The sequence below is a fragment of the Zootoca vivipara genome, chromosome 11, assembly GCF_965207765.1.
Source record: "Zootoca vivipara chromosome 11, rZooViv2.hap1.1, whole genome shotgun sequence".
Lineage (NCBI taxonomy): Eukaryota > Metazoa > Chordata > Lepidosauria > Squamata > Lacertidae > Zootoca > Zootoca vivipara.
In genome coordinates, this window is record NC_142594.1 from 8995655 (window position 1) to 9019189 (window position 23535).

General features: G+C 41.6%; 1 protein-coding gene across 8 annotated transcripts in view; it reads right to left on the bottom strand.

The window, feature by feature from the left end:
- Positions 1-23535, bottom strand: part of ARPP21 (cAMP regulated phosphoprotein 21) — a 228825-nt gene that overhangs the window by 15865 nt on the left and 189425 nt on the right. For all 8 annotated transcript variants that reach the window (XM_035129801.3, XM_035129800.3, XM_035129799.3 and 5 more), the window contains one exon: positions 18179-18305. In XM_035129801.3, the coding sequence (XP_034985692.3) occupies positions 18179-18305 (127 nt within the window). The remainder of the gene's footprint in view (positions 1-18178; positions 18306-23535) is intronic.

Sequence of the window (23535 nt, forward strand, 5' to 3'; positions counted from 1 at the left end):
GTCTGATTTTAAACTTGTATTTAACTCAAGCTTATCATCAGAAGAAGACTTGTCAGTGGGCAAGTGCCTATGCATTTGGGGGCGAGAGACATAGCTGCCAAGTTTTCCCTTTTCTCGCGAGGAAGCCTATTCAGCATAAGGGAAAATCCCTTTAAAAAGGGATAACTTGGCAGCTATGGCGAGAGAGAGAGGTCTTTACAACAACATTTGAAGAATACATTTATGAGGGGGCAGGTTATGGATTTGTTTTGTTCTTGTTTGTGTTTTTATTGTGTATTTTGTGTTTTTATGCTGTGAACCACCCCATGGTAGGCAGGGAAGAGGCAGCAGCATGCTTTTCTCTTAAAATTAATCTACTCACCACATGAGGGTGTCCAGAATTTATTAGAACACACATTAAATGAGGACATTTAAATACAAGATACTCAATTGCCAGTATGGTTCTCCTTATCTGGATTGGGATCCTGGGTTGGGGGCTTTAGCACTTTGCCTCCCGCGGTGGTCTTGCTTCTGACCGGGGGGGGGGGGGGCGGGGAGGACACACCTGCAATTTACATTGCGATGAAGTCTCCCATTTGCCTCAATGGGAGGTTTCCATCCTCTATGCACAGGACCCCCAGCCTGTAGGGTTGCCAGACTCAATAGAGGACAGGACTTCTGTGCCTTTAATTGCCCTGCTCTCTTTTGAGTCTGGAAACCTTAAAGAGAAACCAGCAGACCCTTTGCTTGGAAATTAAACAAAGGGTCTGCTGGTTTCTCTTTAAGGTTTCCAGACTCAAAAGAGAGCAGGGCAATTAAAGGCACAGAAGTCCTGTCCTCTATTGAGTCTGGCAACCCTACCAGTCTGAATCTGGATAACAGTGGTGGGCAATGGTTTCAAGTACCTTGTCCCTCCTCCGCACTAGACTCCATGTTTCTACACCCGGGAAGCCCTGGATTGGTTATTTTTACAATTGAGCCAATGGGGGCAGATATGCTTGGCATTGGTGGTGATGGGGAAACTGTACATTTTTTTGCCGTTTTAATGATATTTATTTTACCAGAACTGACTTGTTTGTATGCACAGGCTTTCTCTCTTCCCCCCTCTGATTCCTGCAGCACCTCACTTTTCCTTACCTCCTGTCATTCAACTTTCTGTTCAGGTGCTTGGGGACCAGTCTGAACATTGAAAAGCACATTGGAGCTGCAAGAGGAAGTGGGAATGAGCTCTTCCAACTTCTCCCTTCTCATACCTTTGAAAAGTAGGTAAAGGTAAAAAAGGTAAAGGGACCCCTGACTGTTGGGTCCAGTCGCAAACAACTCTCATCCCACTTTACTGGACGAGAGAGCCAGCGTACAGCTTCTGGGTCATGTGACCAGGATGACTAAGCCACTTCTGGTGAATCCGAGCAGCACACGGAAACACCATTTACCTTCCTGTCTGGGCGGTACCTATTTATCTACTTGCACTTTGACATGCTTTCGAACTGTTAGGTTGGCAGGAGCTGGGACCAAGCAACGGGAGCTCACCCCGTCATGGGGATTCGAACCGCCGACCTTCTGATTGGCAAACCCTAGGCTCTGGTTTAGACCACAGTGCCACCCACATCCCTTTCAAAGGTAACCACCCTAATAACACCACAAAGGGGACAACAATGGGTGCTCTCAAATGTGCTCAAGGCCACTCATGGACACCATGTTGTTGACCCAAAGGAGTGGACTTACAAGGACCTGCTTGGCTTTAGTAAAACCATTTGTGGAACTAAGCAATGGGAGAGTCCAGTCATTTATCTCTTGGCTTCTGGCCACACATACAGATCCTTCACAACTCCGTTTATGCAAGCAGGAATACCATTAAGTCTCCAATTAACAATAGTTTTTTTTGTTTCATCTGAATTGGAAAAGTGTGGTTAATAGCTGCATGATATTAAACCAACTTAAAACCATGGTTTAATATTCTGGGTTTGCTCTAAAGCTGTTAGCCATAGTTTATCAGTATCAGATGGAATGAGAAACTATATTTAATGGGAGACCTCCTGGGAGGAAGCAAAGAGGCTGAGTGAATGGCTAAAAGGGTTGTCCATATTTTGGCTTATTGAGATATGATGATCTATTATAGACAAAGTAAATGAATTTATTCCTCTGCAAAAACTAATATTAAAAGCACTTAAAATAGCTCACTGTTTTTTAGGAGGGTGGTGGTATATGTTTATATTAATTCATCCAAACCTTGGACAGCATTTGCAGAAAGATCAGCTCCAACCAAGATCCATCAAACAAATAATCACCACTGCAATATGTAATTAAAAGTAACAAATGTTTTTCCTAATGACAAGGAAATGTAAAATGCAGAATAAAATGTTCCTTATTGTTTCAGTTATTGTCCTATTTTGGTGATTAATGTGACTTATTAAAACAAAAGGCCATAACAATTTAATCCTCAAGTTAAGATATATATTCCTAGCAAATATATCATTCCTAACTTCAAAAGCTGTCTTTTATAGAGCTTGTTTCTTCAATATCTCACTCTATATTACAACAAAAACTTCTGCAGAAGTGTAAGCAAATTAGGCTGCAAGTAATGAACAAATAAAAATTCCACAAGAATTTTAGCAAGGCTTTTGTTTTGTATATTGTGTCCTCCCTAAAAGAGGGCACGTGTTGCGGTGAGACCTGGAGACCGATCTCCTGGGTGGGTAAGATTGGTCAGCCACAACACCCGATTGGTAGCTCTCTTGATGTTGGGTTCAATCTGGCCAATGGGGTGCAGTCCAAACGGACAGAGGGACCTATATATGCACGTGACCCAGAGCTTCCTCTTTCAGCACATGCATTCAGAGCACCTGCCCACCTCTCCCTACTTTTACGGCTTTTGGGCTTGACCTTGCTATGCCACCGTGTGTAGTCTGTCGTTGGAATAGGGGCACAGCAGGAATTTTCCCCACTTGGCTGATTGGCTGTTGCCATTTGGGTTTCGCCTGCTGCATAGCAAATCTACACAACTTCAGGTGATAGAGATCGGAGAATGCTCTCGCCATCCCTATGTGAATAAAGGAATCCAGGGAGTCAAATGGTTTGGTAAACCCGAGAGGGGGTTGTGCCTGTGCCTGAGTCCAGGGGGTGGACATAGTCTATTCTCAGCTTCCCCCCTATCCAGGTGCTGACCTAGGCTGGTGCCCTGGGTCAGCTCTACCTGCAAGGGTGCAGGGAGCTAGTCAAACCAGAGCCTATGCAACCACTCACTTTCTGCAGGCCCAGCTCTAGGGGTAGTCCCGGTGGCGCGGGGCGCCAGGGTGCTGGGCCGGCAGGGGGGTGCTGTACGCTGCGCCCGCCCACCAGGGCGGGGCGCCGGAGCGATCTCCGCACCACAGCGCCAGGGCACCCGACCTCCTTGAGACGGCCCTGACTTTCTGTAATCAATAAAGTTGTGGCTTTAATTCTGCCATAAACCAAACTAAAATTTGAGTCAAGTGTGAATTAATTTAGGGGGGAGGTCTCTGGGTCTGAACACGCAAATAGCAACGGTAATGTTTAAAGGGGGGAAAGATAAATCTAATGTTCAGTCATTGGAAATGTCTAGATGTAGCAAAGATCTTGAATTGGATACCAATAATATTCATAATGAATGGATGCTTAGTACCCCAAAGAGCTCATTTGCTCTTTGTCCGCATGCCTTGACTTAAGCATGGCTTTCTTTCTTTAACCACAGTTAAGCACTGTTTGTTTGTTGACAGGGTAACCAAGTGTGAGATGTTGCTGAGCTACAATCATCATCCTTGACCATGTTGTTTAGGGCTGATGGGACTTGGAGTAGAGCAACAACTGCACTAAATCAGGCTGGCTACCCCTGCACATTTATACCTCATTTTTCTTCCACCACAGAATGAAAGGCAACTTCCACGAGGTTCCCATTTGGTCTGCCATTAAGGCAGGCACCCCCAAACTCGGCCCTCCAGATGTTTTGAGACTACAACTCCCATAATCCCTAGCTAACAGGACCAGTGGTCAGGGATTATGGGAGTTGTAGTCCCAAAACATCTGGAGGGCCGAGTTTGGGGATGCCTGCATTGTCCAGTCCCAGACCTGCTCATCTTTAGCAAAGTGGCTGTGTTATAGACTCTCAGACCATGCCCTGCTTATTGAAAGAGGAAGACACTTTTATCCCCTGTATGGTTTCTAACTAATGTTGTTTGTGTAGCAATTTACAGCATAGGAGTTGTTAGGGGTTAGTTAGTAGGAAGATGGGTAATGTTTCTTGGCATCTCTTTCACCAGCAAAGAATCATGCATATAAGCCTCAGATTCTAAATGAAAATACAGTCTGCAACATAAACTATTTAAGAGGATGAAAATGAACACATTAAAAACAGGCTTCAACCACTTTTATAGTCAACTGATAAAAATAAAAACCCTAATTACGACTATAAAACAAACCCCACAAATGTGCCTTTTTTTATTCTGAAGCAAACTTTCCATTTTAAAATGAAATAATAAAAGAAGTCATCAGAATGTGCTTTGCATAATTTCATGTTATGATGCATTACAATTTGCACAAATAAAAGTCCCGACAGGCACGCAAAAGCAGGAAGATAACATATTGTCCCGGCAAATGATCAAAATGCTGACATTGACAGCTGTGATTTATTGAGGCAATTCAAATACACTTTGAAAGTATATTAGCTTTGCCTCTGCCCACAAAGGGCACATTTCAGCAGGGTAGACCACTCCAATGATAAATGACGTACCAGGACCCAGTGAAGGCAATTGGCACATCAGATGCCCAAAGGCCCCAAATTACTGCGATAATGTGGTTTCCATGATAATGCCTCACATGTGGTGGCATCCAGAATAAGTGAAGAATAATCTTTGATGTGCTTTGAAGGCGGGAAAGGAAGGTAACATTATGACAGCGACTGTACCTCTATAGTCACATTTTCACATTTACAATGGCTTGCAAATGGCATCTGGAATTAACCATGACCTCTGAGGTCACAGACTGTGCCCTGTCTTTGAAACCAAAAAGAAGAAAGCACTACAATAATCAGATCTTAAAAGCATAAGGATACAGAATGCTACCAGAGGAAAATCTGCCCTGATGTGCCATTCAGGAGAATGAACAAATTGAGCTTTATGTAGATACCAGTGTGAAAATGAAGGTAACTGTGATGTGCCATAGTTTTTTTTAAAAAAAAGACTAGGGTTGCAATCCTGTACCCACTTCTCTGTATGTAAATCCCATGGAATGGGACATGTATAGGATTGTGCTGTAATAGTAAAATCCCAATTAATATACTCAAGAACAAGGCAAGTGGGTATAAGATCACAAAATAATTCATTTGCCAATTTTGGAACTGATCATCTACAGCAGGCATAGGCAACCTTGGCTCTCCAGATGTTTTGGAACTACAACTCCTATGATCCCTAGCTAACAGGGCAAGTGGTTAGGGATCATGGGAGTTGTAGTTCCAAAACATCTGGAGAGCCAAGGTTGCCTATGCCTGATCTACAGTATCCTGAGAAGAACTGAGCCAGACTTACACCTCAATATTACATAGGATTATGTGGAAGTATACATAGTTAAATACAACTAAGCTCAACAAAAGCATGCCCAGAATTGCAACTATACTTTCATATCAATTCAGTTCCATTGTCAAATTATTATGGATCTAATTTAATGATTAGGTAAATAGGAACCTATTACGCAATGACATTGCTTGCTATCAAGCTGCATTTATTTCATGCCGCAAAGCATCTTTTAGGTTTTAGATGCATTTGCAGGAATTTAACTGAGTACATGTAAAGTGTAATTTTAACAGACTTTTTATTGCCAGCTAATGAAAACTGGATGCATTCAGCATTATTTTAAGCTTGGTGCAGCGTAAAAAGAATTACTTTAATATACCATTATTGTGATGAACTTTGCAACAGCTTTTAGAAAAGAAAATACAGTAGTACAGCATGCAAATGGACATGCATGTTCTGGTTTCCCAGGACAAAATGTAGGGCCACTTTTTGTACCCAAGTACAGATGCCAGCATCTGAAATGCACAGGCATTGTAACAGGTATTAAAGGGGTGTGTGTGTGTGTGTGTGTGTGTGTTTTAAATTCATATTTTTCTTTCAAAATAATCACAAATGAGACCTCAGTTCTATCAAACACAGTTGAAACATGCACACACCCTTCAGATCTGTGAATTTATGAACAGATGGCAGCAATGATTTAACTCTTCAGGTTTTTAAAAATCCGTAATTACAAAACATGGGGCATGTTTCCTATAGATGCATCAAAACAGTGCTGAACCACCTCTTATTTATACTGTTTTATTATACTATTTTACTGTTATATATATATATATATATATATATATATATATATATATATATATATATGTCATCACTTTGGGGGATTTGCTCCAAATCTTTTGAGGAGCATAGCCTAAACTGAGTCTTATAGGACTGTTCATCAGTCATTGTTGAGCTTCATGTAACAACCTTCATACTTCCCCTTTCAGCTCAATGTATGCTAAAACCGATACTCTAATACTACTGTTGCAAAAATGTACTCCTTTATTGAAGAGTTGTTAGGAATCACGTTTTAGAGGGAATAACAAGTGGACCCACCCAGATCCACTTTCAAACTCCATTTTCCATGGTTCTCAGCACCATTGGATTCTATGGTGAATTTAGATCCATTTTAAATCAAACTGGCGCTTGGACAGTCTGGACTCCAGGGTCCCAAAGCATTTCAGAGTTCAATACATCTCTAATCAGGGTTATAAACTTGGCTGAAATCTAAGTTGCTGGGTTTTAGACAGCACTCTTGCATCTGATGGCTGAAAAGTTATGAGCCCAGCTCCTCCTCTCATACACAACAGTGGAAGCGAACCCACATGCTGAAGGATACAGAGACAATACTTAATGCAGGACAGTCTAAGCACAATAAAGCTCACAGCATTTGCCCCTCGTTCCAATGGGTTTCCATTAAGGTTTTCCAAAACTAGAAATCACACCAAAGTGACAAACTAGGAGCAAATTGTTCTCATAATGCTAAGAGTCAATTCCAGGGGATACTTCCTGGCTCCATAAACATACAGAATATTTTTAGGCTCTTGCCCAGTGCACAGAGCCAAAGTAGAGAAAAAGCTTTTCTTAGGGTCTACTTGTCTTTGGGGCATGTAAGTAAACAGTTGCAAAATGGCAAGACTTGACCTGAAATCCTATACGTACTTACCTGCGAGTAAGTGGAATTTATTTTGGTGGGATTTCTGAGTATATTGTGGTGGCAGTGATTGTATATTGCTCTCCCCCGAACTGTAGAGTATGGTTTGAATAAAGCAACAAATCCTTAGAAAGGGTAAGGTTTCACATAAAAAGGAAGTATCTAAACACGAAAATAAATAAATAAAAGCCACACCCCTACACATCCCTAAGCAATCCCGATGGAATAAAGTTAACTGATTTTCACAGATGAACTGTTTTATGAGAAAGAAATACATTTCCCTTTACAGTACTTCCCCCCCTCAATTTATGTTGCAATACAAAGGTAAATGCTTCCCCCCCAGGATCGATATATTTGCACAAATATGGCCTATATATATATATATATATATATATATATATATATATATATCCACATATTGACAAAACTACATGTTGCAAGCTATTGTTCCATACTACATTTTCATATAGATATTATTTCATCAGCATTACACTTCTGTCAGATAATTTCCCTCTCTTTTTAGCATAGGATTTTTGATCTCTATAACTATAGGTGTGTAAAGCAGAAATTTGCCAAGTTGTAATATAACTATATGGCATGCTGTATATGTGGTAATCCAACCATATGCAGAAATTCACCTCACATTGGCAATGTGGCAAAGTGGCTTGCCATCTGGTTAACTGCATGCTGGGTTACATTACTCATGGCACCTACATTACTTGTTAAAATGCATCTTAATTTAATACTGGGTTGAGATTTTGTTGATTGCTTGAAATCTATGTTTAAAGTACAGTCCTCAGAAGTCACACTAAAAAATATTGCTTATTCCTTAGTTTAGGATTGAAGCCTTAGTGTGGTACATTTTCATGATGCATAAGGTTCTCACTAGCAGGAATACAGGTCACCACTATGGTAAGATGTACTGGATTTCCATTTAGAAGAAGAAGAGTTTAGATTTTATATCCTGCTTTATCACTACCCGAAGGAGTCTCAAAGCGGCTAACATTCTCCTTTCCCTTCCTCCTCCACAACAAACACTCTGTAAGGTGAGTGGGGCTGAGAGACTTCAGAGAAGTGTGACTAGCCCAAGGTCACCCAGCAGCTGCATGTGGAGGAGCGAAGACACGAACCCGGTTCCCCAGATTAGGAGTCTACCGCTCTTAACCACTACACCACACTGGCTCTAAATTATGCTAGTTATTTCTAAATTTGCATCTATACACATAAATTAGCATATGCGAAATTCATGCACATCTCTGTCCTTTTTTGGGGTGGGGGCAATGCGTAAGTTTCCACCCTAGGGAGAATTTATTGGGGAGTGGTTAATTCTTTTTTCCCCCTTTTTAAAAAAATATCTATTCAAATGCCATTGGCTGGATACCAAGTCTGTTCCTTACTTTCTCCCTGAAAACGAAGCAAATGCTGGCTGATTAATAGCTACTTGTCTCGAAACAGCAACATATGCCATTTTGCGAGTCAATTACAAGCATCTCTCTGAGGCAAGCCATTCTTTTAACATGCTCACACCTGTTTCCTCAATAAATCATAGTAGTCTATATTTACCCAGTGGGCCACATTATGCTGCAAATGAGAAGCTAGATGCAGTTCCAACTCCGCAGTACCTTTGCATTATGTATCAGGAATGAATATATGAGCAACTTCTTCACTTTTTGTCCAAAGCTTGTACTGCCTGTGCAGTAATGGAATAAGCTACAGAACATAAAAGTGTAATGAACAACAACATAACAACAACAACACACGTCTGAGTTTCAGAAACAGAAATCCACAAGCTCAGGGGAATGGTGAAAAATACCTATTTTTTTTTTTTGGGGGGGTGACATATCTAGAATTTATTCTTGGAAGTAATGTCATAGTGCCAAACACACACTGGTGCCTATTCTTTCCTCTTCGGGGTCTCAAACAATAATGCAAGTGTCATCTTTTTGCCATAGTAGTTTAATTGTAAAATTAGAGAATGGTTTGGGAAAGTATTTGAAGTGTCTTCCTTTCACCACTGAATAAGCAAATCCAGGTTTCTATATCTGGGATTAGATAAGGCCTGCCTCACTGCAGTAATTAAGCACTGGTGATCAGCATGTAGAGACACGCATACACATTTTTAAAGCTTAGAAGAATCAGGCTATAAGCACTTCAGTTATACAGACGTGCAAATTCTTAAACTAAGGATCTTGTTGTCACTTTGTTCCTGTCATTTTAGTTAAGCCCATTCATTAAGATACATCTTTTGCCTCTTTGAAAGCTTGTTTATGAATAAGAGTATCAAGGCAATAATCTTCCACCCCCTGAGCAGTGGCTATAAATGCTAACTGCACATTATGAAGATAGATGTATTGCCCTTCATTTGAGGAAAAATGTTTGGCGTTTGTAGAATAACCGCAAGTGCCTGTCATGGAAGGAACTATGTACATTTTAAATATGTATCTGCCTCAGGTAATTGCCGCCTATTGACAGAGATGCTATTGTATGCAGTCAATTGTTCTCTGTTCTCAGGGAAAAAGCAGCGATTATTTTAAAAGGAGAAAGATAATGTGTTTGAGTAACACAGGCACATTTGAATAAGAATAACCTACTTTAGGTCATAGGAACACTGCATTGAATTATAATGAAAGAATTTTCTGCTCCTAAATTTCTGTGCTAATCTTCCTGAACACCGTAACTCTTCTAGGCTGTGGTTCAACCAATAGAGTATAATGCTGTTGAGTCTTTCTTTGTTCAGTAGATTGTTTTCAATAATGATCTAAAACAGATTCTCTAAGATTTAGTTATTTTGGACACAATCCAACCATTACAAGCAGGAGCGACAAACTGCTGGCCTTTGCATCATTGTGGGCTGACAGGGTAAGCCAGTGTAAGGAGAGTGTCACAGGTCTCACTAGGGGCCTCAGCAAGGAACTTCTGAATAGACTGGCACCCAACAGCTATTCTGGTTGAGGTGACAGCTTGCAGGAACTAATAGATGGATGGTCAACCTCGCTCCTTCCACCTCCTCTCATTCCCCTAGTGCAGCGTTTCTCAACCGCTGTTCCACAGCACACTAGTGTGCCGCGAGACGCTGGCTGGTGTGCCACGACATGCGGCAACGAGAAGGGCGATTTGCTGCCTTGTCACATGCCTGGCGGCCGCCAATGAACATCACTAACCCGCCGGAAACGAAGCCGGCCGGGTCACGACGCGGGGCGAACGCAGCTCTCAACAGCCACCACCACGGCCTCGGACGTGAGAGGCGGCCGGTGGGTGCTGCTGCTGCTGTTTGTCTCGCTCTCACTCCTCTTGCTGGCGGCGCCCGGGGCTTGGTCGGCGCGAGGCCGCGGGCCGACAAGCAGAACAGCCTCCGGAGGGCAGCCAGCGGCGTCTACGAGGGAGTGAGCGGCCTCTTCGGCGAGGAGCACATGCGCGCCCTGCAGAAGGTGAGGCGCCTGTTCCAATGGATATTTTTAAAATAAACATCATATTATGTTTCACAGAGAATCACTAACATCTAACTCACAATGGGTCTAACTTTGAGGCTCTCTAGTCCTTACAACTTAATTAAATTTTCTGTTTTAGTATCGGTATAGTAGATTTTGGGATGCTAATTATTGCCAAGCAATTCACTCTCAGCTTCAGCCGATTAGTAATATGGTACTGTATCCTCAAGAACACACTTACTGTGTCCTGTGGGATCACAGTAATGAGGTCCCCATTCTGAAAGGCTGCCAGTGGCTGTCACTTTACCCCTGGAGAACTTTGGATCAATTTAGGACTAACAAATTCTCCATGGTTTGATATCAAATTGGGCTTGGTCAAAGCAAGCTATATTCTAAACAAAAACATTCAGGAGCATGATGTGGTCTAGATTGCCTCCCGCCAACTCTGCAAACCACACAAGTCCTTGAACTCATCCTCACCACCTTCCCTTCTTGTTTATCAAGTGGCAATAGAAAAGTCTCACTTAAAATTTATCTGACAGGTCACCTCCCTCTCTGGCACTTTGTACAGAGGTATTACCAATATATGATGAATGCCACATTTGTAGTAGCCCTTACTTTATATATAGTCAATATAGGCACAGAGTTAAATTTTTAAACTTTTTTAATGGTGGTGTGCCTCGTGATTTTTTCCATGGAACAAGTGTGCCTTTGCCCAAAAAAGGTTGAAAAACACTGCCCTAGTGAATCAAAGTTGCTTCCTGCCCCACCTTCCTTTACAGCAGCCTGGTTCTGCCCTGAGCTTGTGACTCTCTGAGTAGCAGTAATCTACACACATAGGCTGGTTCTGGTTCACGCCGCTACAATTCATCCTAGGAAACACTGATAGGAACATGTACACTATACGTATAACCGCATTGGAGAAAGAATTCTAAGAGCAAGCTGACCCCCAAGGAATGGTTGTGGATTCTGGCAGCACAAGTATAAGGCCCCAAGGGCTGTTTGCCTCTTCCACGTGCATGGCTCTACTACACCCCTAGACCTCAATGCCTAGACAAAAAAAGGGCTATGTTTGCATCTACAGAAATGGCAAGATTAGCCATAGTTATGGCAAAGTCACAACAAGCAAATGCCAGCTCTACCAGGTGTTTTCCCAATTAACACTGCAGGTTCTTTAAATGATCTTTGGTAGTCAATATAGCAGGAAAAGTCAATATAGTCAATATAGACAGGAGTGCCTGGCGTGCTCTGGTCCATGGGGTCACGAAGAAACGAACACAACTAAACAACAACAACAACAACAACATAGCAGGAAAAAGATATTTCTACTTGAACAGGTAGGTAGCCGTGTTGGTCTGACGTAGTCAAAAAAAAAAAATTCCTTCCAGTAGCACCTTAGAGACTACTGGAAGGATTGTTTTTATTTATTTTGCTTTGTCTACTTGAAAAGAATAGGAAAACCTCCCCAAATAGCCACAAAACACCCCTCAAACCTCCTTAAACAGCAATAGAAAACCCCTCTTGCACTGAGAAATAGCCCCAAAGGAACAATTCCAAAGAAACAATTTACCTACCAGACCACCTTCATCCACATACAGCACCAGATCGAGCCATAGGAACCCTCAGCAGCATTTGGTCCATCTTCTTACTTGGCTATGTTGCCCTGCACCATTTCTACCGGTCTCAACCAGGTGCAGCTGGATGTCTCCACAGCTGCCACCTGTGCCAATTAGGGCTCCTAATCTAGGCAATAAGCCCCAGCTGGGCCAGAGTTTTCCACTGCACCAGGTAACTTAATTTTACTCTGCAGTAACTTGCCTACAACCCCAGTCTATCCTTTCAGCAATCACTCTAGGGCTTGGGCCCACCCTGTGTAATTCTGACTGTTCATAGACTTCCCCACTAAGGCATGCAAACAAAACTATCCCAGCCAGCCACTTATCTCCCCCACCTTTCAACATAAGGTGTAAACATACAATTCTATCACACTGTGAAGCTATTTGTACCAGAGAAGTTAAATGACTCATCCGTCTCTGGTTTCTTCATCTGGGAAGGTGAACACAAGACCAATTGCCTGCTACAAAGGGGTATACTGAAGGGCTTCAAAGTTTAGATTCGGAAAACCTTTTGAAGACAAGTGCTGCTAAATCATGTCCCAGGGCTGATTTCATCTATTTGCGAAGTTGGAGGGGGCTGGGGGGGGGAGAGATACTCATTTTTATCATGCAGCCAGAAAAGCCAGACTCTGATGGTTTTGAACTACTCACAAGGAAAAGTCAAAGTTCAAAAAATAAAATACTGATAGTGGCAGAAATGCAATTTGTACAGTGCAGCCTGACAAGAATGCAAGATTGTTTTTATCTTTTCTGGTCAAGAAACCTGGCATTGCTTGACAGATTTATTTGCTTAACTAGATGCTATTCCTTAAACAGAATATGTTGGGGAGATGTGTTCAAATAAAATACTGTAACCAACATGCAGGGAAACCAAGATGAGTGCCACAGTTCAAGAGATTACTGGTAAATATTACAGAAAGTCAACACCACATGCAATTGTCACAATAAATTCATCGTAGGAATCGAGTTATTTAAATCAGGGAGATCAGAAGCTTCATCACTTATCTTCCACGTAGCCTCACATTAATGTAAAATTATATAAGAGCATTTTCTATTGCCATAATCCTTTAGTTAAAAAATATGTATTGAATATTCTTGCCTGTCCTTAATTTTTGTTTACATATGAATGTTAAAGTTACGTTTCTTATTAAATGGATTTAACTAACAAAGGATTATAAAGCAATGTATGAGAAAAACATGAATGACTTATGACAAACATAAAATCAGAGCAGCGTGGCCACACAATTAAAATTTCTCAAAGTTAAAAATTAAGCTGCTTAAAATGGCTGCTCAACACCAAAATGCCTTACCACGTGAGCGCACGGGTATGTGTGTGGAAGCAGGAGCTTTGGGAGAATGTTGCAGTTGTAATACAGAACAAACTTTTGTATTTTGTTTGTAGGTTGCCCAGCGAATGGCAGCTGGCATTGAAGGTGCAGGGTTCACATTTCAGAAATAAAGAGAATAAATAAATGGCCAGACACAGAGCAAGGCCTCATCTGCGGGGGAAAGCACCCTAACCAAAAAGTTGATCTAAGGCCAGACACATTTTTAGTTATGAATTTTGAAATAGAAATGTTAGCCGGGAACCTGATATGTTATTAATACTTCACATGTTAATAGACAGGCACATTAACTGAGCTAATGATGAAAAATGCAGAGCATGGGTTGGCCAAATATAGATCCTTTAAATGCCAGTGGGTTTAAGACATAAGCATATGCAGAATTCTTCTATGTAAGTCAACTGGAGTTAACTCAGTTTAATGTGCCCTGGAACTCTGATAATGCCTCACCTGCTTGGATGGAGGCTAGAGAGGCATGTGTACAATTAGAAATTGGCCTCTAGTACACAGGTAAAACCCACATTTTATTGCACTGTACACTTTTGCTTCTGCCCCACTCAGCATATTAAGCACATGGAAGGGAAAGGTTCTTGGAAAGGAAATGTTTTTCACCTCTGATATGGTCAACACCATTCAACTTCCTACTCATGCCGGGACTCGATTTGAATGGGGAGAATACTTGGAGACTCTTCCTCTGTAGCTACATCCATTTAGTTTTTGCTAGAGTCGAAGTCTGAGCAATAATGCGAAAACAACTGTGCTGCATACTAACTGCAAGCCTGATAAAGTGAGCAGTGAGCAGATTAAAAATAAACACATCTTCCATTGACTATAGATAATGCAGATTTGCCGTAGACAGATTGTTTTAATTACAATGCTGCTGATGAAATGAACTAAATCAGAGTCTTAAAAAACTGAATGAAGTTGTGTAACAAATCTTTTCATTGAGTAATAATTTAAACAAGGTGCTCCTATGATGAATATTTTGTGAAGCAGAGTATTCTGGAAATGTGTCTCACTTTTTTAACAGCCAAGCTGTATTCTCCAAAAGCACATACACACGAGTTATCATCCTTCTTGCAAAATGATTTATTGCTGTCAGATTGTAATCTAATTTTAGGTGAGCTTATCTCCCCCCCCAGAGCCATTTTAACTTCATATTGCTGCCTTACCATAGCCATGAGGAAGAAAAAAAGATACACACTCCCTCGTGCATTAAGGATGCTATCCTGACATTTTGCTTCAGCCAATTGCTCTAGAAATCATCAATATTGCTCTACTCCTAAGCAGACCTTTTCTGAGCACAACAAAAACAAATTGCTTGTATCAGAGCTTGCCTTGACCTCTATATCCCACAGTGGGAAAACTATATGCTTTTACAAGCTTGCAAGAGAGATGAAAGCTTCCAAGACCCCAATAGGCAGGTGAACTTTCTTTTTGTTATACAGTGTGTAAGCTCCTAAGGCTCAGAAATTCTCACTCATTGCATTTGCTATTCTGCTGGTAGGCACTGCTAACATTCCCATGGGTTTTGCCATACTGCTTCAGCAACAAAGAGTGCTACTAAATCTTTAGGGAAGCTGCTTCAGAAACAGTCATCCATCTACACACAGCTCCACCACCACCTCTTATGTGATATATATATTTGAAGTCTTACTACTTGGTATGCCTCTTACTATCCACAAAGCCATTCATGTCGACTAAATGGTTTCAGCTTCTGCTTTGCTCAGACTTTGCATGCAAGCATGTGAACAGGCTCATGCACGCACACACATGCACACACAGAACATCTCACACCTTGTGCAAATTCTTGGACTGAGCAAACATTTTCCCTCTTTGCTAGTGGGATTTGTAGCTTTCCTCAACCATACCATATTGATTTAGCATAGTTACTAGATTCCCCAGCCCTGATTCCAGTTCTGTAGTTCTAAACTCCATTTTAACTTCAGCCACTGAGAGTTGGTCCACCGTATCCACAGCCTGATAGGTGGGAAGGATGACTTGCAAGACTTGTTTGAACCTCTAAACTACCTTCCCTCTACTAAATTGTGGAAGTCCTATGCTTGGTTGTTTTTTTTTTAAAGGGATGCTTTAAAGAAACTACAGCCTGAAAGAAGATACAGCAGCTCTTGGTATCCAGAGCTCCCAGGGAAGATCAATGCAAACATCAAGGCATTATATGGGACACCTATTCATCACATATTACATGCCTCAGTGCTATGAGCATTTCAGTAAGGTTCACCCAATAAATGATGCCATCGTATGCCCTCTGCAAAGATACAGATACCCTGAAAAGAAATTAATTGTGAGCCACATAATTTAGAGATCAAAGTGGTAATTTTACATGGAAGAAATACTACAATGTAGCTACATATTATTGTAACAAATTAATGACAGTGTTTCTCTTGCTCTAATGAATCGGTCAACTAGCACAGCAAAGAATACTCAGAATATACACAACAGAATTCAGGATATTCAACATTCTGGCCTGAAAATTGTCTTTTGAACATATAGTATATTAACTGTGGAACTGCCAGTGTTAAGAGGTTTCCCCACCATCAAGTGGTATATAATTTTTGTTTAAACAAACAAAACAAAATGTAAGTAAAACTAAAATAAAATGGGTAAAAATTAGAAATGTTGCCTTATGATCAAATAACTTCTCAGAACATAGCTGGCATAGTTCAGAATATTCCATATATGGTTTCTTTAAAGCGATTTCCACATTACCGACGCACAATTTAACTAATAGGTTAAATATGGATTAAGAATCACAGAGCAGAAGAAGATAATTTCATACAATATATTTTGCATTTGGTTGGAAGCCTTAATGTAAATCAGTAATAAATACGGAGCAATGCTGTTGGGACAAGTGAAGCAAAACGAGCCATTGTTTTTGCGTAAATGAATTATATGTCTCTCCCTTTCAGTGACTGCATTTGCTAAAAGGTACAAAATGAGGAAAAGAGTGTCACTGATATTGAGAATGCTCATCCAAACTAGTATGGCAGAGCTTGGAAGTTACTGAAACAAGACAATAGTACAAAATGTATATGCTGGTGGTAAACAGCAAATCATTATTTGTTCACGATAAATCATACAAATCAGTTATAAAGGTTTGCTGGACTAGAGTAACATGAATAATAGTGGAAGGATGACAATTCTATCTCCATTAAATTAGAGAGACATGGAGATGAATGGGGACGATGATCCATCACCTCGGAGGCCCTTCTCATCTCAGAACATTTAGTATGTAATACCTTTATAATTTATAAGCGCTATGTTATCACAACCTCTTGAAGCTGGTTTTAATTTATTTGTGAATTCATGAGAACTTCTGATAAAAGTAGTAGCAGTTTGGTAGGCAGCACACATCTTTTTATAACTGAGCTAACAGTGAATAACTTGAACAGGGCAGGAAACTTATAGAACCCAATGATTCTTCTTACTCTCACGTTCCCAAGTTCTGTTTAACAGCAACACAGTGAGCATCTCACCAACCAGTGCAAACACACATCAGCAGCTTTCTTTCTTTCCGTGTCAATTGCCATTATTAGGCGCGACGTGACACAGTAGGAAAAGAGACCGGTTCACTGTGAGACCTGCTACTCACTCTCTTACAGTGTAACGGCCCCCCTTCCAACTGCTCATCTCTGCAGGGATCTACACCAATGGGGCCCCACATAGACTCTAGAGACCCTTGTTACCTGCTGTGCTCATCACGACTAACTCAAGATGGAGAACTGGAAAACAGCATAGCATTACGAAGACAAGTGGAACATTTCAGGTGGCTGTCTCCCTATTCCAGAGTTTCAGGCCTGTACACATTGCAATCACCCTTCATTGCTTTCTCTACCACTTTAAAAAGATCCAGGCACCTCATTATAATGATGCTACTCAAGTTATTCCTGAAATATTAACAATTCTAGTAATATACTTCATGCCCTAGCTTTGATACAGCATTTTAAGAATTGATGCTTTGAGGACATACAGACTTGCAGCGACAGAGCAAAAAAGTATGAATATCCTTTGGATATTTAGTTATTTAGAATGAAGCATTTTTTAAATATTTGAGACCCTTGCAAAGGGAAGGAACGGTACAGATTTAGAAAACTACTCCATAAGTCAAGGAATAAATAAGATGCAATAAGCCTGTCAAGGCAGAAAGGGAATATGCTTTCCCCATCTTATCCCCAATGTAGTGTTTTTTTTTTGGGGGGGTATTCTTTCCTCAATGGGCCACCATTTAGCTCTGATTTTTACTGCCACACTTTTCTCCCTGAACCATGCAGTATTTGTGCATGTTTAAACTGAAGAGAGTCCAGCTGAGCTCTGACAGAAGGGTCTGTGTGAAAAGATTTGACTGGTAAATACATTGTTGTGGAATATTGTTTTCAGAAACAAATTTTGGGTCAGGTCTTCAGCTGGGTAAAGAGTTAAGGATATAAGTGGGGCCGGGGATGTAATTTTGGGAGCCAAGACTGCTTCCTCTCTCCATACACAGGCATACTGACTAGACTGTGACACTTAGGAATTCATCCAGACACATAACTTGGAAGATCTCGATGAAGAATCAAGTAGTAGATGAAAATACCTGCTTGCTGTGCAGTCTGTGGTATTTGTGGGCTCCGCTGTGTATTGTATTGAACAGAGGCCATGGGTCTGTACTGCTGAGTTGCTGAGGTAGGGTATTGACCAGAGGAGTAATAGTACACAGGCATCTGTGGAAAATAGGAAAGAGGGAAAATGTATTATAAAGCCATACAAACTAAACTCTCTAATTTATTCAATACACAGCTCAAGCATATCAATTCGATCATGTACAGAATTATTCATGAAATGTAGGATTTTCGAGCTTAAAAGTCTCCTGATTAGGAAAAGCTGCAAAATTGTAATTTTTTTTTAAAGCACAGCAAATATTCTACCAAGTGGAATATTGGCTAATCCATAGATAGATAGATAGATAGATAGATAGATAGATAGATAGATATTAAAAACCATCCAAAAAAAGCAAGGAACTTGTTGTTCTCTGGATTCGTCACAAGTTCAGAATGACATCCCCTCAAATCACCAACGCTATTAGATACAGTTATATCAAAAGAATATAACATCACTGAGAAAACTGCAAGGCACAAACTACTTCATGTAACAGGGATGATTACAAAGGTGGGGAGAAGGAACAGGAGAGACCATTGGAATCAGGTGAGAGGAGGGAATGCAACCCCTGAGATGACTCACTGCAGAAATGGGGAAAGGAAACAAAAATCTCCAGGACCAGGAAAATTAAAACAGGAAGAGGTAGTTGGTGGAAGAGCAAGTTCATCAATTTGACAAATCCTCTAAAAGTTTATGAACAAATGCTGCCTGCTCTTTCTTTTTCAAAGCCATTTGTGCTGTTTTTTTTTTTTGGAGTCCAGTGGGAGCCTCTGTTTATTTCAATATGCATGCCGCTTTTTGGTGCAGTAGTGGGGTGGACACTGAGGAACGGGTAAGTGGTGTACAAGTCCTACCACACATTCAGCACACACCCGGATCAAGGTGTGTCAGGGCATGGATACAGAAAGGGGCATAGAGATTTGCTGCTGATTCTTTTTGTACAGGAAGTGTGCTCGCAGCTTCCTTTACAGCCCTGGCAATGAGCGTGGCAATTGAGCCCTAGCACATCTTTCCTCGCCTTTGCGGAGTTTAGGACCACAAAGCTCAGCATTTAATTCATCAGGGTGATAGCACAAAATGAATGCCTTGATTATCGTTACAAAGATGTCTGCAAACCTGACCTGAAGGCTGGCAACGTCACCCCTGCTGTGTGGGAATCCTTTGCAGAAGACTGCAGCATCTAGAGACTAGGAGGAAAGCTTAAAACCTGCCGCCACTACATGGGAGATGGATTGAAGAAAAGGAAATCTGAATTGGCTCCGCCCCATAGCTTGACCACTCATAGCTAGGAGGAGCCAGGAGCAGCCAGGAGCTAGGTAGAGCCATTGTTCTAAAAAAAGTGTAGACTTGCGCACGCTGACCCGCTTCCATTTTGACTACAGTCCCCATGATCTCTGACCATTGGCTTTGTCATTTGGGGCTGATGGAAACTGGAGTCTCATAGGATTCTGAAAGGCCACAGGTTCCCCATTGCTGCTTTAGGTATTCTGGTATTCAGAGTCTCCTCAGGCCAGGAAGATAGAGCCAAGAGTAATGAAAAATGAAGAGAGAAATGGACGAGTTAGAAAAGATGACTTTTCCCCACCTTGTAATCATTATTAACAAATTATAGCACCTTTGATATTGAAAGGAGAGCTTGGTGGCAAGGCTACATCCTGCAAACCACAACACACATTCTTGGATAATCATAAATTGGTAGCTTGCATTTAGCAATTTATATTTACAAAGTATTATAGAGACATAAATCAATTTATCTCTGTAGAATTTAGATACTCTTATCTGGAGCTAGCCACAGGGAAATTATTTTTTAAAAATTGACTGCAAGAGAAAGCATTTGTTACAGACTCCATTTAGTGACACTGGAGCTGCCATTGATCTTTCAAAAGAATGCCATTTGCTGGATATAATATTAGGTGGGGGAAAACATGTCATTTGGAATGATTGATGGAGTAACTTTTTACATTATGCAAATGACCTCTATACTATCTGAACAAGATGAGGCTGTGCAGTTGCTGGATTGGAGTCTGGGGGCTATAACTGGCTGAACGAAGGCCAATAAACTGGTGTTGTAAGATGGAGATGCTGTTGGTCAGTGGTTCTTGTGTCTGGGAACTAGAGATAAATCCTGTCCCCCCCACCCCACCCCACCCCACCCCAAGAAGCAGCTTCATAGCTTGATTCAGCACCGTAACTGGAAGCCCAAGGTGGCATCAGGACAAGGGGGGCATATTTCTAGCTCCAGCTGGTTCTCCCTGTTTATGGATCAGGATAGCTTGCCACAGTAACCTTGTATGTTCTGGTAACCTTGCAGTCAGAATACAGTAATACGCATTATGTAAGGCTACCTCTGGAAGTCACATCTAGGGCAAAATGTGGACATAAGACTGGTAAGCAGCATATTTAATTAGACAGTGCCTAGCCTGTGTGAAAGGGACCCAGGTGGCGCTGTGGGATAAACCACAGAGTCTAGGGCTTGCTGATCAGAAGGTCGGCGGTTCGAATCCCTGCAACGGGGTGAGCTCCCGTTGCTCGGTCCCAGCTCCTGCCCACCTAGCAGTTCGAAAGCACATCAAAGTGCAAGTAGATAAATAGGGACCGCTCCGGCGGGAAGGTAAACGGCGTTTCCGTGCGCTGCTCTGGTTCGCCAGGAGCAGCTTTGTCATGCTGGCCACATGACCCAGAAGCTGTCTGCGGACAAATGCCGGCTCCCTCGGCCTATAGAGCGAGATGAGCGCCGCAACCCCAGAGTCGGACACGACTGGACCTGATGGTCAGGGGCCCCTTTACCTTTACCTTTTTAGCCTGTGTGAACTGCACTGCCAATATGGCTCTGAGATCAATTCAAGGTTTGGACGTTATCATAGTCCAAGCCCTGAATGATTTAGGTCTCAAATACTTGAAGGAGCACTTTTCTCAGTATCTGCTGTCTCAAACACCTTGTGGTCCTTTTAGTGGGGTAGCCCTTTGCGTGGTGATGCATGCAGAATAGGGACCACTGTCTGAGAGGTCTGGTTGTCACCTTCCAGTATGGAGTTTTTGGTGCAGCCTGAAGAAACGTTTCTTCACCTAGGCCTAGGGGACAGATTGAGAAGTTCAAGGTCTGTGACTTTTTAATGCTGTGCTTTAGTGATGGATTGAAGTAATTTCTTTAAATGTTATTGCGTTTATATTTCAGGTGTTTCATTGAATTCTTATGGTATTGATTCTATTTTGTAAACTACCCTGGATTTTATTTTTGAAGGGTGATTTAAAATTATCATCATCATCAGCAGCAGCAGCAGCATTAAGGTCAGTTTGGCTGCTGGTCAAGATAACTCTGATTGAAAAGTGATGCTGGTTATTGACATAATGTTCTTGGCCATGATTACTAAGGAACATGTGAAGAAAGAAGTGCAGATCAGAGGATGTGTAGCACTTTTTTTTTTGAAGTGGGGAGAGTAAAGTGGGAATATTCTCCCACTAAAAATAAAAACCAGGCTGCTCTAGGCATTTTCTAGTCATCAGCTTGCCACAGAGAACTGTCACAGAACAATCAGATAAGAAGCTGGCCAGCAAAAGAGAACTCCTGTTAAGCTTCTAAAAGGATGTCTCAGCCAGAGCGAGACAATGCAGGGCAGGAGAAAAAAGCAAGCGAAGAACAAATGCTTTCCACTCCTCTTAGATGTGCCACTTTTAAAATCTATCCGCTCCTTCTTTGATGCAAAAATGGGAAACTGAGCTTTAGAAGGCAGCGGCAAAGGCAGCTTTAATTAAACTTTAATATATGAATGTGTGATATCTTTAGACTCCCAGGCTCAGCTAACTTCCGTCTTTTTCCTTCAAAGATAATCCCACACTGACTGGACATGCTCACAAATTGCCTACTGCCAGCTGCATTCAAGGCTATGGGATCCGACAGAAGAAAAGCCTCTTGGGCTGCTACAATTACAGAAACTAATTAGACATTTACACACAAGCCGCCCCATTATGACACCAACTCTGACAGCAGGACACCACGGAGCAAATAGATAAAATAAAAATGATTTCACATTGATTATATTCTGCGGATGGTTGCATCACAACAAGGCTAAGTAGAGTAAGTACATTGAAATCTCCCTGTCTGTCCCCCCCGCCCATGTTAACAAAAAACAGCTTGAGGAATCCTAAAGATTATTCAGATCTACTGTATTTTAAGCTACTTGAATCGCTCCACCAGTTGAAAACAGCAGTGAAAAACATAACACAGAATAAAATGCTACCCGATTCTCAAATTACCAAGGCAGTATCATATCTGCCCTCATAGTTCAGAACCTCTTTGTTTCCAATATGTAGGAAGTTCTGAGGCACATGGGCTCATGCTGACCACTCTGTTTATAGGCTACATGGAAAGTTGCCACATGAAAAGCAACATGATTCAAACAAAACTTGGGGTGGGATGTGGTGAAGGAGCTATAACCTCAGTAAGTCTGCATATTTCCAAGTGGCAAAAGGGAAGAAATGGAGCAGATAATGCAAATACATATTTACTAATCACTACACATTATCATGTAGCTCCATAATTCAGCTCCATAATTCAAGTTACACCATACTTTTCTGGATGCTCACAGAATCTGCCATGTGTTAGGTATTAGGACATAGGAAGTAAAAGTTGGATCATAGAGGTATGAGGAGTATGTTTGAGTAGGATAACAACCAGGAGAAACCAAGTCAGATAAGAAGAAAATGAAACTGGATAGATTCAGGGAAGATGACAAGATCAGGAAATGGTTACAGAAGGGGCAAGGGGAGAAGGAGTAGGATTATTAGGTACAAGGCAGAATGTATTTTAATATTTGCTTTGGGGTATTTCCAGTTCTCCACACTTCTATTCCATAAATCAGTTAAGGAGATTTTTTTATTATTATGTATGGGTGTTTTTTCATGATTATTTATCTTTTTTGTATCCTATTTTGCTTTTGATGACAAGTTGTAATATCTAATGAAACCAATAAAGAGCATGGGGGGGGGGAGTTAGAAAGCCCAAAAGAATAAAAGCAACCAGGGCAGTCTCGAGCAGGTCGCGCGCCCTGGTGCTGAGGGGTGGAGATCGCTCCGGCGCCCTGCCCTCGCAGGGCGCAGCATGGCTTCCACATGGCTTTGTCGCATGGCGCCCTGCCTACCAGCCTGGCGCCCTGGCGCCCCACACCACCAGGACTCTACCTAGAGCCAGCCCTGAAAGCAACATAGGTGCAGGTGAGTCTCCCTAGGTAAGGTGTTCCACATGCAAGACACTCTAACTGAAAATGCCCCTTCTCTACTTGCCTCAGAAGGTGGGGG